Genomic DNA, 13,486 nt, shown 5'->3' with positions numbered 1-13,486 from the left:
AAACGCCTTACAAACACAATCACCCTGGTCCAAACGGACAAAAACACAGTTGCGCTGGGAACGCAATCTATCACCCAACTTATCCAGGGTTTCAACAGGACCTTTCGAGAAAAAGGAATCAAGATGAGCGATTCGACAGAATCCACCATCTCGGTTAAAACGGTGCAGCGCCATCCGTCAAATGACCTTGTCCTGCACCTAGAGAACGCAGGCACTGCCGAGCGGCTTCGTGCCACCGAAAAAGACTGGCTTCCATTTGTATCAAGCTTGCTACAGATGAAGCAAGAACATTTCACCGTACTGGTTCATGCGATCCCAACGTCATTTGACCCCGAGATCGCGAACCATAAAGAGGAGCTAATTGCCTCTAACCCCAATTTGCTGAATGAGGTTGCCTTCATTCGATGGCTCAACCCTAAGCTCAAAGAGGACTCTTCTAAGAGATACTCTACCCTTCTTATAGGCCTTGACTCGCAAGCTCAGGCCGACAAGTGCGTGAAAGAAAAGGTCTGGTTTGGTCGAGGCCTCCATAAAACCAAAGCTGGTAGAGACCCGCCCAAGAGGTGCTACAATTGTCAAAAGACAGGACATACAGCTCCATCCTGCCCTTCCCAGGCCATGTGCCCGTACTGTGGTGAAGCTCACCATGCCTTCTCGTGCCCTAAGAAAGGCTCCACGCCAATGAAGTGTACAGCTTGTGTGAGATCACTATCAAAGCTGGACCCAACAAAATCAATCAAAAGCCTCTGTGACTCTAACAACCCAGACCTCCTTCACTCACCTTTCCATCCGCAGTGCGCAACGAGGATTGCTGAGGGATTGCCCCCCCATAACCCAAGCGCCTCACCTAAGCTCGTAGTTACCAGAGAAGCCGAACCTTCTGACATCCAATGTTAGGAAACCTACGGCATAAACTCACCTTACCTGACACAGAGGCAATTCTACAACTGAATTGTCGCCATTCATCTGACACATCGAATTCCCTTTTTAATTCTGACTTAACTAATTCATTCTCAATCTTATCACTCCAGGAGCCAACTGTGAATAACGTTGACTACCTGCCTCAAGAACACCTAAACTGGACTCTAATAAGCCCCACGCCCAAAGAAAGAAACACAGGCGCAAGACCTAGAGCATGTCTGTATATTAGAAAAGACCTAAATGCACAAATAAATCCCCTCCCGTCGACCTCGAGAGACATTGCAGCCTGCACTATAACCTTCGCATCTGGCTTTACACTGCTTGCAATAAGTGTGTATAATGACCCTGCAGTCTTCTCAGGCTTTTCGGCGTACAAAACCCTCATGAACAGCCTACCACTTGATATTCAATTACTCCCAACCATCGTCAACACTGACAGCAATCTACATTCAGCAATTTGGAATCCGCCACACATCGAAACACAGGATGGTGATGCGGAAAAGCTGCTAGATCTCATGTCTGAGTGGGACATGCACCTGAGATCACCTTGTGGCATTGCCACATTTGGCGTTGGCTCCAAAACAACCCTAGGTACATCAATTGACCAAGTTTGGGTCAATGAAGCCCTAGACGAAGTCATCCAGCAATGTACTGTAGATGAAGAGGGCTTCACGAGTCACTTCTCCGACCACCAAGCTATCATCACTACTTTCCTAACACGCAGGAACCCCACTGACACCAACACTGGCAAAGCACGAACCCGGAAAAATTGGAAGAAAGTGGAAAGGGTAGCCCTCAAAACCGACGTCCAACTAAGCTTACCAGAAATTCACCCCCTAACAACACGTGAAAAGATCAAGGACTTTGACAAGAAACTGATTGACGCCATCACGACGGCACTGGATTCCAACTCTCCGTGGAAACCACCACCGGGTAAACACAAGAAGTGGTGGGACCCACTGCGGAAAGAAGCACTAAAAGCCGAACAAATCATGAAGAAGACGTGTAACGAAGAGGATCGTACTGCCTTCAAGAAAGCAAGAAACAGATTCAAATCAGCAGTCGAAAGAGCAAAAGAGAACAACTGGCGCACTTACCTTTCAACTCTCACACATGAAACCCTCTTTCAAGCTAAGAAATACGCATCAGGAAGACAACCCTCATCGGTCATCAACACTTTAATAACCTCAGGCGGATCCACGTGTACGTCGAATGCTGAGAAGGCTGATGCTCTGTTCAACGCAACATGCGTGGCGACAGCCCCTTGTAATTTACAGGACACGGCAACACTTGAATTCCCACTTACAGAAGACACCAAACCTACGACGTCAACCATGCCTCGCATCCTCGACTCCCTCAACAAAGACTCCCTGAACAACATTATCAGCTCAGCGCCCCCACTCAAGGCCCCAGGCAACGATGGCATTCAAAACTGGGTTTGGCAGACCCTGTGGCCAGTGGTACGTAGACACGTCCTTACCCTTTTCCAATGTGTTACTATTACAGGAATCTTTCCCTCACGATGGAAGGAGGCAAAAACCATCATGATTCCCAAACCTGGGAAATCAGATTACACATCACCTTCAGAGTATCGACCTATTGCATTGCTCAACACAATCAGCAAGATGTACGAGAGTCTAATCACAAGACACCTATCACAACAAATCGAGAAACAACAATTACTCAATAGAGGACACTATGGGGGACGCCCTAACAGGTCAAGTCAGGAAGCGCTAGTCCATCTGGTGGCTTACATCCGAGCCGAATGGTCAAAAGGGAACATCGTAGGTGCCATGTTTGCTGACGTGAAGTCAGCCTTCCCTTCAGTTCACCACCCCCGACTCATAGACACGCTGGAGAAGATTGGTCTCCATTCCGAAACAATCAACATTATCAACGAATTTTTATCGTCAAGATCAACACGCCTGACATTCAATGGTTTTGAGTCATCACCTTTTGAACTGAATCACGGCCTACCTCAGGGGTCACCCCTATCTCCCCTTTTATATCTCATCTACAACTCTTCCCTCCTAGACATTGCTAACCCCATGCCGTGGGCGGAAGCTCTTGGTTTTATCAATGATGTCATACTACTGGCTTCGGCTCCCAATCCACATCAACTCCAATCCAAAATGAAGACTCTCACGTTCAGACAAACGAAGTGGGCAGAGCGCCACGGTGCTATTTTCGACGTGAAGAAGAGCAATTGGATGATCTTCAGTACGAGCACAATCACCAAACCCCCAACCATCGATTTCGGATCCCGCAAGGGCCTGATTCCCCAAGAAAGCACAAAGTGGCTGGGAGTAACACTCGACAAACAGCTTAAATTTGCCCAACACCGCCGTGATGTCGTGGCCAAAGGTAAACAACGATCTGGATTCATAGCATCACTAACTAAACTCGAGTGGGGTATCCCACCTCATCTCATGAGGATACTTCTCTCAGCAACTGTGCACGCAGCTACAGATTACGGAGCCGCAGCCTGGTCACCTTTCGACGCGCAAGACTACTTCCTAGCTCACCTTACCACCATAGACAACACATGCGCGAGAGCGGCGCTCGGCGCCCTCCAATCAACCCCAAAGGTTTTCTTACAACACGATATGAACCTCACCCGCCCAGACACACGCCTAAAAGCTAAGATCATGAACTTTATTGCCATGTCTCTCACAAAGCCTAGTCACCACCCCTTGTTCCCCTTTGTCCAGCAGGCACAATCATCCAAGCCACGTTACCACCGCAACATTTTTCATCAGTTCTTTCAGCACAGGTTGGGAGAAGAATTTGAAGAATTCACCACTCAGCTCCCTGTGGATCCCACAACACCACTCGACAAACCAACTAATTACTCAACAATGATTCAAGATAACGAAGACATGGCCATCAAAGGCACAAATCGACTTCGCCACACGAATCAGCACCTCATCATCTTCACGGACGGTTCCAGAATACCCTCAAAAAACACGGCGGCTGCCGCGTGGTGCCAAAACACTAACAGATCTCTTGCACAACATCTAGGCAAAGCTAGACTACACGGAATTTATCAGGCGGAGTACAAATGAGTACAACTCGGACTCGCAATTGCTCTGCAAGCAGCAACACCTCAAACACAACGTGTCTCAATCATCCTTGACAACCAATCGGTCATCAAGGACCTCACCACCTGCCCCTCCAACGTCGCATCCCTATTGGATTGAAAAGAGACGATCAAACTCCTCATGTATCTCAAAGCCGCCTTCGACGATTTGAAGGTCACAATTCGGTGGTGTCCCGGACACTGCGGAATCAAAGGTAATGAAACAGTCGACAAAATAGCTAATAGTCTGGCGAAAAGGGAACTACCCAGTACCTTCACGTCTACGCCCACACTAGCAGGGTTCACAACGGCAATCAAAGCCTGGTCCAAACTCGACAACAACAACTTCAGTTCAAGCGACATCAAGCGCTTAGGACACCAGCCCACACCCACGAAACACATCAAGGCGTTACGAGAGCTCAGCAAGCACGAATGCGCGACGCTTACACAACTCCGGTCCAACCACATATATCTAAATTCCTACCTCTTCAAACACAATCAGAGACACCTGAGCACTTAGGTACTTACCTAATACCATTGGGGCATACAGGTGTACCTATCACCCAATGGTATTTGACTTTGTAGCACTAAGATGAAGTTGCATCTTAGGATGCATCTTCGAGTGACCTCGAAACGGCTAAGTCAACATTCCCTTAAGGGAGACTCACCACCAACTCGAGAACCCACTCCCACCCCTACACCCCCTAGAACAAATCACACCACCCTTCGAAGAAAACCAACCACCCCACAATTCAAACCCACCACGTTTATAATCCACACAACACACCGCACCTCTCAGCGCAACTACCACTATACCCGCCCCTCTTGAATTACCCCCTCATCAACCTCACACCACCACAATACACCAATCTACCCACCCGAAATACACAACCTGGGTCGCAGTACCCACCACCCCGGTTTTGATCTTGATTGACATTATTCAAAACCACCGACCCACCATACCCATTACATGCTACCCATCTCACCCTCCCAAGTACGTAACCTCATGACCCTTTTCGATCTGTATTATCATTCCACCTTATCCCCAAACTCCCAACCCTATCTCCACCCAACTCAAAAATCCTACCCTTGTACTTCGCGCCCCCAACCCATTCGAATTCGACTTCCATCCTCCCATCCCATTTATCAACAGCACCTCATCCATCCACAATGACTCCTACGAAGGTGCTCAACGCCAATAGTGCCAGCCTACAACCACCACCACTAGATCTCGAGGCGTCCGACCAAACCAGCATGAAAGAGAAAGTCCGAGCGCATGCAGAAGCGAACGGTTACCGCATCACCATTCGATCATCCGGGGACAACAAGATACGCTTTTGCTGCCATCGTTCTGGGACGAAGCCTTCCCAAGACTCTTCTTCCCAGAAGACCGATTGTCCCTTCGCCGTCAATGCCTACGAGATTCAAGCCTCTAACACCCCTAGCGAACTTCAGGCGAGAGTCACCAACAACTCACTACCACCCGCAGGTACCTGGAAGATCTATTACAAACACGTTGGTCACAATCATGGTCCCATCGGATCACAAGTGAGTTATCATTCACGTAGGTCACCTTATCCGCATCGCAGCTGACCATTTCACCCCTACAGACTCAGTCTGACTCCAAAATAGAGAGTCAGACTGTCATCAACCAACGCTCAACCCTCGTCAGTCACCATCTCTCACCATCTCATCATAATGTATTTTCACCGTGCTAACTAACTTTGGAACCATCTTTCATCCAGATCTCCAACAAGCTATCACAGCTTTCTGCTGTCGATCGCACCGAAGCACTTGCCCAGATCAAACAGGTCCTGGAACAGTTCAAACCCCTCCCAACTAGCGGTTCCCAATTACAATTGCAATCAGCTCCTATTGTGTTACAAGAAGTGAGTCCCATTCCACTCACCGATTTGCACGCTCCATCGATTCTTTCTCATTCACACTCCCACATGACGCCAAAGCCGCCTAAGGATACAAACCCAAGCCCAATGCCAACAGTTGCCAAAAAAAAACGTAAGAAAACGAAGAAGAAAGCTACTGACCTCCCAGCCCGAACTTCAATACCACCTCCTCCCGGTAACTTTTCCGAAAACGACACGGTCGCACCACGTGGCAACTATTCAACCGACGGTGACGGTGTGGCCAACTCACCACGCTTACCTCCCATCCCACCAAACTACGCACTGCTGAAACCAAGACGCGAATCACAAGCCTTTGATGCGGATCCCAACAAGGGCCTTGTTGATTACGATTTGGACACAATGGTGAGCTAGCATTCACGATACAAAACAAAACTGAACTAACCAATCCCAATCTTCACTGCGTGTAGCCTCCAAGCAGCATAATTATCGCTGAAACTCCCAACAGCCAGAATAGATCTGTACGTCGTGACCGACTCAATGTGGTATCATATATCAACGCTGATGTGAAAAGATGGACTAGCCTTCACCCATACCCATAACGGTAGCTCCTGCACCCTCGGTAAGTCAACTCTTTCGAATCCACCCACTATTCCACAATATTGACTTCTGTAACACAGCCTTCCCTTCCCACCCTCTCGGTCAACTTTTTAGACCATGACCCCCCCGATGCCGAGGAAAGCTTTGACCTGGACGCGTTGCTACCACCCCTAACGAGTCCAAGAAAGCAAGATGAGGAGACCACATCCCAGCCGCCCAATTGATTGAGTGTGAGTCCGTTGCACGACTCAAATCAATGAACACTCTGTACCTTTATTTATTTATGATTTTATGTAGCGCAAGAGAAAAAAGACCAGCACTGAGGCCATACCCAACAAAGGCACCAGCATTCGTCGTTCAACCAGGCAGAATCCTTTGCCTGCGCCAGCACTACCTGGAATCCGCCGATCTGCAAGGTCGACACGCCCAGGCGCAACAAAAGTGTGTACGTGGCCCCTCAGATTCACCACTTCTATTACTTGATGCTGATCTTCAACCTCATCCAGGACAACCGAGTTCCCCATTGGCTGCACGAGTATGTCCAAAGGATCTCTGACCCAGTTCCAGATGGACATTGTGGATTTCGTGCGATTGCAATTAGTCTCGGCCGTTCAGAAGACGAATGGCTGTCTGTTCGAGAAGAACTCATAGCGGAACTCCAAACAAAATCCGATTTCTACAACAACTACTTCAAAGAACGGAAACGAGGAGACGGCGATGTTGCTGACCACATTACCGCCCTCCAAACCCAGAGACATGAGGTACTTGACACCCCAGCATTATGGCTCGATTCAGCTCGCATGTCGTATATCATCGCCACCACGTACAAACGAGTCTTTTGTGTTTATACGGATTCTTATACTCATGCAGCGCTGCCTCTCGACTGTCCGGCTAACAATACCCCCCCCATTTTTGTTTGTTTTGATCCCAATGGGAAACACTTTTTGTCCGTTTCTCTATCATCCCCTTCCAATACCTTCCCTATCCCAGAGCCGTGGCCAGAGTGGCACACCCTATCTTTATCCGTAGCACAGGACTGGTACAACATGCTAACTCCCCATTTCACCTTGTTCAAATCTTGTATCATACCTATACTTGTTGTGAAATACCCTCTGTTGTACTCTCGTACCCCTGTTCATCTCGATTTATTGGAATCTGATTAGTTGTAATCCAGCCTATTAAAGGTTTCTCATTCTCGCTCACTTTGCGCGACAAAGGCGGGAAATTTAGGAGAAATAAGTACCGAGATGATGAATTAATTACACCCCATTTTGTTGGTGATTTTGTTTTGGATTGAAAGAAACATGATGTACTCAATCATCTCAAAGTCATCGACACAAGCAGAGCACACCTGAGCGATTGTCCAGATTCTCAGGTGTGCCCGTTTCATACTCTCATCTCAAAAGGCATTCAAAATACACTTGAATACATTTGCAGCTAGCCAGTATCATAGTTGAATTCCATAGTTAAATTCATAGTAGATTTGTTTCATAGTAGATTTTTTTCATCAAAGTATAGATATAACATATAACATATAATCATTGTGTCATTTAGATATATTAGATATATATCATATTATCAATTCACCAAACATATCATACAACTGATCGTACTCTTCGTCCTCAGCTTCTTCAAACTCACTAGGCTCCTGGGCTTGAATACCTGCCATCTTCCTCCATAACTTTTCGGTCCATTTAGTTACCTTCTCGAAGCCTTTTTTCAAAATTTTATCCATTTCGCGAGTGTTCACAAGAAGCGTACTTGTTTCTTGAAGCTGTCGTTTGAGCTCAACACCCCATTTCTTCCAAAGCTTACATGCCTTCTTGGATACTATGCTATATAGGCATGTCAATCTATCTCGAATAGACCCGACCGGAGCTAGCATCGGAAAGGGGTTGGTCAGTATGCTGTGACTAACTTAGTAAAAGCAAAATGCCAGACGCACCTGCCGCAACTCGCTGTTTCAGCGATTTTATGCGACCATGGTACGAGTTTGCCCATCCAGTCATCTGGCGGACTTCTCGCGCAATGCGTCGAAGCTCTTCTTGAGAGCTTCGACGCGATAAGAAGCTCTGAATACCCAGTCTATCTCTCTCCGCCCCTTCACGTTCTTTGGGTGGTACTTCACCACGATTCCAAAAAGGGTCGTCCAATGGCATCGACATGATGGTCTCTAGGTCAGGCTTTTCGGGCTGCAATGCGTCTGAGAAATCTACCCCGTATCTTTCGACACGTCGGCAGTACGAATTGTATTTGGTTCGCACATCTCGCGTCCTATCTCCTAAATGTTGTGCCATGTACTGCTGTTGCTGGGCTCCTGTAATAATACGGGCGTCAGCTCAAATGGAACACTCCAATATATTTGATTGTCTCACCTGTGTTACGATGTCGACGTAACCTTGCCTCAGTAAGGCCCACCCTTGCTTCATACAGTTTCGCCTGCGCCACAGATAGGGCCAGTAGTGCGGTATGCTGATCCCCTGCAATTCACACATAACACATCAGCCTAGCTTTGATCAATCATAACTATATCTTATACTTACGTGTGGCCCCAGCTAAGTCACGAAATTCAGTACCACCTAGTTCATCCGCCATTTCTTCGATTTGCTCCTCAATACTAGCAACGCTGCCTGGAAGTGCCATTAGTTCAATGTTTTCAGCCTGCGTGCGTACTCTTCTGCGCAGGCTTTGAATTCCGGTGAGACGTTTGCTGAAACACAAATAAAAAAGGTTAGTGGTGATACCGATTTTAACCCAGTATATCAATGAGATACCCACAGGGCTTCAACCAGCTCCTCTTCTAAACCAAGCAGCACTTTGAGCCTTTCCCTCTTCTGTTTCTGGGTCTCGTTAATAACATCAAGCTGGCGTGCTTTCTGCTCAGTCCACTTGGCCTCGAAATGATCAGGAGTAAGAGTTGGATCGGCGATGGCAAGCGACCTCAGCGCTTCTTCGGCCTCATTCAATTGTTGGATGGCCTCACTCCTCTTCCGACTGAGATGTACCACTAATAATGATAGGTAAGTAGAAGTCAGTACTCTTAAATGCCGATTACAAGCAAACCACCTTACCAGCAGTTTGTCGAAGGTTGGTCCGACAGTGGGTCGAGCGCATGTGAATAGAATCCACACGATGCTGCTTTGTGGTGTATCTCTCTGAACTAACCAGTGGATCCAAGTCAGACCATACCCGTTCAGAACCTTCGCCGTCTGAAAGGCCCCATCCTAGGTTAAGTCTGGGATTCCATTCAAGCTGACACGCCCATCGATGCACGTAAGCGTGAAACACGCTTGTGCCAAACTTCAATCGACCCGAATGCTGCTCTTCGTTGAACATGTCACGCTGGAGGATCACGCAAGTGAACAAAGCGACCAGATGAATCATGCAATGTATTGAAATACTCACCTTTTCAATACCTTTTTCCATTTGACATCCTATATCATAAAGAAATCCAATCTTCTGATCGTCCGTCATTCCAAGGAACCACTCGATTAGCCAATAAGGATAGTGTAGCCTTGAGTAATTAATTCAGCATCAGTGATGCTTCAATAGGCCAATATTTGATTAAAGAAAATGAGAGAAAATGAGACAAATCCAACTTACTTTTCACCGCTCTGGACGATGTTAGCAAATCTCAAGGGGTGGTCATGGCGACACACCAATACCATTAGACCGGTCTCGTCGCATCCAGCCCAATGGCCTTTGCCTCGACGATCATTTGCGGCCGTGTGTTGGGCAGCACAAGGTTCCTGAAAATCGAGTTCTCAGCTTTTTAAACGTGGTGGTTTTGGAGTGAGCGTATAAACTTACTGCATCGTCTTCAGGGGCCCCTTCAAGGTGCGCTTCCATTCGACTGACCTGTTCTTTGGCCAGAAAACTTTCAGGCATAATCGTGGGGATCTTCGCTGCCCTTTGACCTGCAACCATATGCCTTCTGTGTTGAAAGTTCCCATCCAGACAGACAACGATGTCAGGCTCCCCGTCAATCACACTGGCAACAGGTGGGCCGAAACAACGAGGGCAGTTCTCAGCGAGTTTATCTGCAGGGGAGAGTGACATTTCCATGTCAATCGCTGATTTGGTCGCTGATAGCATCTTGCGATATGCATCTATCGCCCATCGGAATGGAGTTTGCCATCGCCGAGGCTACCAGGAGTATTACAAGCATCAGAACAAATCACTCATGCCATTGTTTGCAAATATAACTTACTTGCTCATTTTTCGTGAGTATTAGGGGATTAAACGCATCCAAAAACTCATCCAGGGCACGAGTCCAGGGGTCGACCCGGCTGGTACAGTACTTCCAAATAATGTGGAAAAAACGAAGTAGGCGAATTGAGAACACAGTTTCGGGATATTTGGGAGACCCTCCAATATAGCCCATGTAGATTAGTCGGGTGTTATCGTTCTCCTGACATCCACAAAATCGTACCTCGACCTTACGTCGATCTACGTCAGACATATTGGTTATGTTTACAAAACATGAGTGAGCGATAAGAGATTGTTTCTCTTCATGAATACATTCTTGAAGACAAACCAGACTTACATAAAAGGTCGACCATATCGACATTCCTGGTTCGCCACGTGCTGGGAGCACATCCACACGCGCTCTTGTGATCGACGTCCCACTTTGTCGGATCTCCCCATTCAGCGGTAGACCTATAACATTCCAGGTAAGCGTAGAACATCTCCTGAGTCGCGCGTATCAATGCAAGTGCCCTCTGCTGTCGTTCATCTTCAAGACGGGCACGCCTTATATCTTCAATGAAATCGGGAGTTTCGGGTCGTTGGTGATCATCTTCATGATTGAGGTCGAGCATGATTGGATCCACAACGATATCAGGCATTGCTATTGGGTTGGCTATAACAACGTAGCCAGGGGTACGTGCTTTCACCGCGGCGGCCATCCGGGCAAAATGCTTTTGTTGCGCTTCCGTCTTCGGGGGCTTGAGCCAATAAGGTTTGGCCGCTTTGAACGGCTGGTGTTTCCCTTCGAAGCGCGGCATTGTAACCTAATGTATGAATGGATGAGCTTGCCTTTGCAGGATTGGATATTGGCGAGTATTGACGATTAGGCGTACTTGTGGGGTGATGTAGTTTTTCGATTAGGGTTGCTTTGGAACGATCGAGCGGAATAACGATAAGCGGGTATTACATGTGTGTCACATACATTACATCTGAGTGTTTCCCACGTGAAAGCCCGCCGCCAACTGACCAATTATATTGGCATGAGGTGTCTGGTGGCCCACAATGCCAACAGCGCGTCATCATGAGGCCAAGTAGCTCTATGGTGACACCTCTCAATGAGGAAAGGTGTCATGTACCATTAGCAATAAGTTATTGCTGAAAAACACTTTGTTGGAGTACATGTTGGCATATGTCAATCAAAACATGCAGTCATGATCCTTGGTGGATACAGGTGATATGATGTACATTTGAGTAAGTGAATCCTGAGTCAAATAACTCATACAAATCATTTGCTACACTCAAAATCCCTGCATGACATGTACGTAAAAAGGTATTGGTGAAAAACACTTGGTTGGAGTACATGTGCGCATATGCCATTCAAAACATGCAGTCACAATCCTTGGTGGATACAGGTGATATGATGTACATTTGAGTAAGTGAATCCTGATTCAAATAACTCATACAAATCCTTTGCTACACTTAAAAACCCTGCATGACATGTACGTAAAAAGTTATTGGTGAAAAACACTTTGTTGGAGTACATGTGCGCATAAGTCATTCAAATCATGCAGTCATGATCCTTGGTGGATACAGGTGATATGATGTACATTTGAGTAAGTGAATCCTGATTCAAATAACTCATACAAATCCTTTGCTACACTTAAAAACCCTGCATGACATGTACGTAAAAAGTTATTGGTGAAAAACACTTGGTTGGAGTACATGTGCGCATATGCCATTCAAAACATGCAGTCACAATCCTTGGTGGATACAGGTGATATGATGTACATTTGAGTAAGTGAATCCTGATTCAAATAACTCATACAAATCCTTTGCTACACTTAAAAACCCTGCATGACATGTACGTAAAAAGTTATTGGTGAAAAACACTTTGTTGGAGTACATGTGCGCATAAGTCATTCAAATCATGCAGTCATGATCCTTGGTGGATGCGGGTGATATGATGTACATTTGAGTAAGTGAATCCTGAGTCAAAAAAGTCATACAAATCATTTGCTACACTCAAAAACCCTGCATGACATGTACGTAAAAAGTTATTGGTGAAAAACACTTTGTTGGAGTACATGTGCGCATATGTCATTCAAATGATGAAGTCATGATATGATGTACAATTGGGAAACTTAATCCTGGCTCAAACATCAGACTCCGCAAGCTTGCATGACAAAGGTCAAGGAGAAAAACTCATGGTTGCAGTTCATGTGCGCATGTGAGTCAAAACTCCAACGCACAGTGCTTGGTAAATGATAGCCAGCTGAGGCACAGTTAGTTAGATGTTCAATGTATAAATTCCTTTTGACTTGGTGGAAGTAAACTACAAAGTCATTGCATATGAGAACTAAGCAAGGTCCACATACCTGTATTAGGGCAAGTGCTCAAAACTTACACCAGTGTAAACTTTGTTGGAGTACATGTGCGCATATGTCATTCAAATCATGCAGTCACAATCCTTGGTGGATGCGGGTGATATGATGTACATTTGAGTAAGTGAATCCTGAGTCAAATAACTCATACAAATCATTTGCTACACTTAAAAACCTTGCATGACATGTACGTAAAAAGTTATTGGTGAAAAACACTTGGTTGGATTACATGTGGGCATATGTCATTCAAAACATGAAGTCATGATATGATGTACAATTGGGAAACTTAATCCTGGCTCAAACATCAGACTCCGCAAGCTTGCATGACAAAGGTCAAGGAGAAAAACTCATGGTTGCAGTTTCATGTGCGCATGTGAGTCAAAACTCCAACGCACAGTGCTTGGTAAATGATAGCCAGCTGAGGCACAGTTAGTTAGATGTTCAATTTATGGGAT

General features: G+C 46.3%; 2 protein-coding genes across 2 annotated transcripts; one reads left to right on the top strand and one right to left on the bottom strand.

The window, feature by feature from the left end:
• Positions 1-5,254: 5,254 nt before the first annotated feature.
• On the top strand, positions 5,255-7,625 carry MELLADRAFT_87521 (uncharacterized protein; the record flags this gene model as incomplete). Its single annotated transcript, XM_007410653.1, has 7 exons — positions 5,255-5,548; positions 5,611-5,667; positions 5,746-5,889; positions 5,965-6,267; positions 6,446-6,484; positions 6,760-6,903; positions 6,969-7,625. The coding sequence occupies 7 exons, from the start codon at positions 5,255-5,257 to the stop codon at positions 7,623-7,625; spliced, it is 1,638 nt and encodes a 545-aa protein (XP_007410715.1).
• A 297-nt stretch (positions 7,626-7,922) lies between these two features.
• On the bottom strand, positions 7,923-8,691 carry MELLADRAFT_72010 (uncharacterized protein; the record flags this gene model as incomplete). Its single annotated transcript, XM_007410596.1, has 2 exons — positions 7,923-8,340; positions 8,408-8,691. 2 exons carry the CDS (start codon positions 8,625-8,627, stop codon positions 8,033-8,035), a joined length of 528 nt encoding a protein of 175 aa, XP_007410658.1.
• Between the last annotated feature and the right edge of the window lie 4,795 nt (positions 8,692-13,486).

The sequence above is a fragment of the Melampsora larici-populina genome, assembly GCF_000204055.1.
Source record: "Melampsora larici-populina 98AG31 unplaced genomic scaffold MELLAscaffold_21, whole genome shotgun sequence".
NCBI lineage: Eukaryota > Fungi > Basidiomycota > Pucciniomycetes > Pucciniales > Melampsoraceae > Melampsora > Melampsora laricis-populina.
Note: the sequence above shows the minus strand (reverse complement) of the source record. Positions and strands in the feature narration are given on the sequence as shown.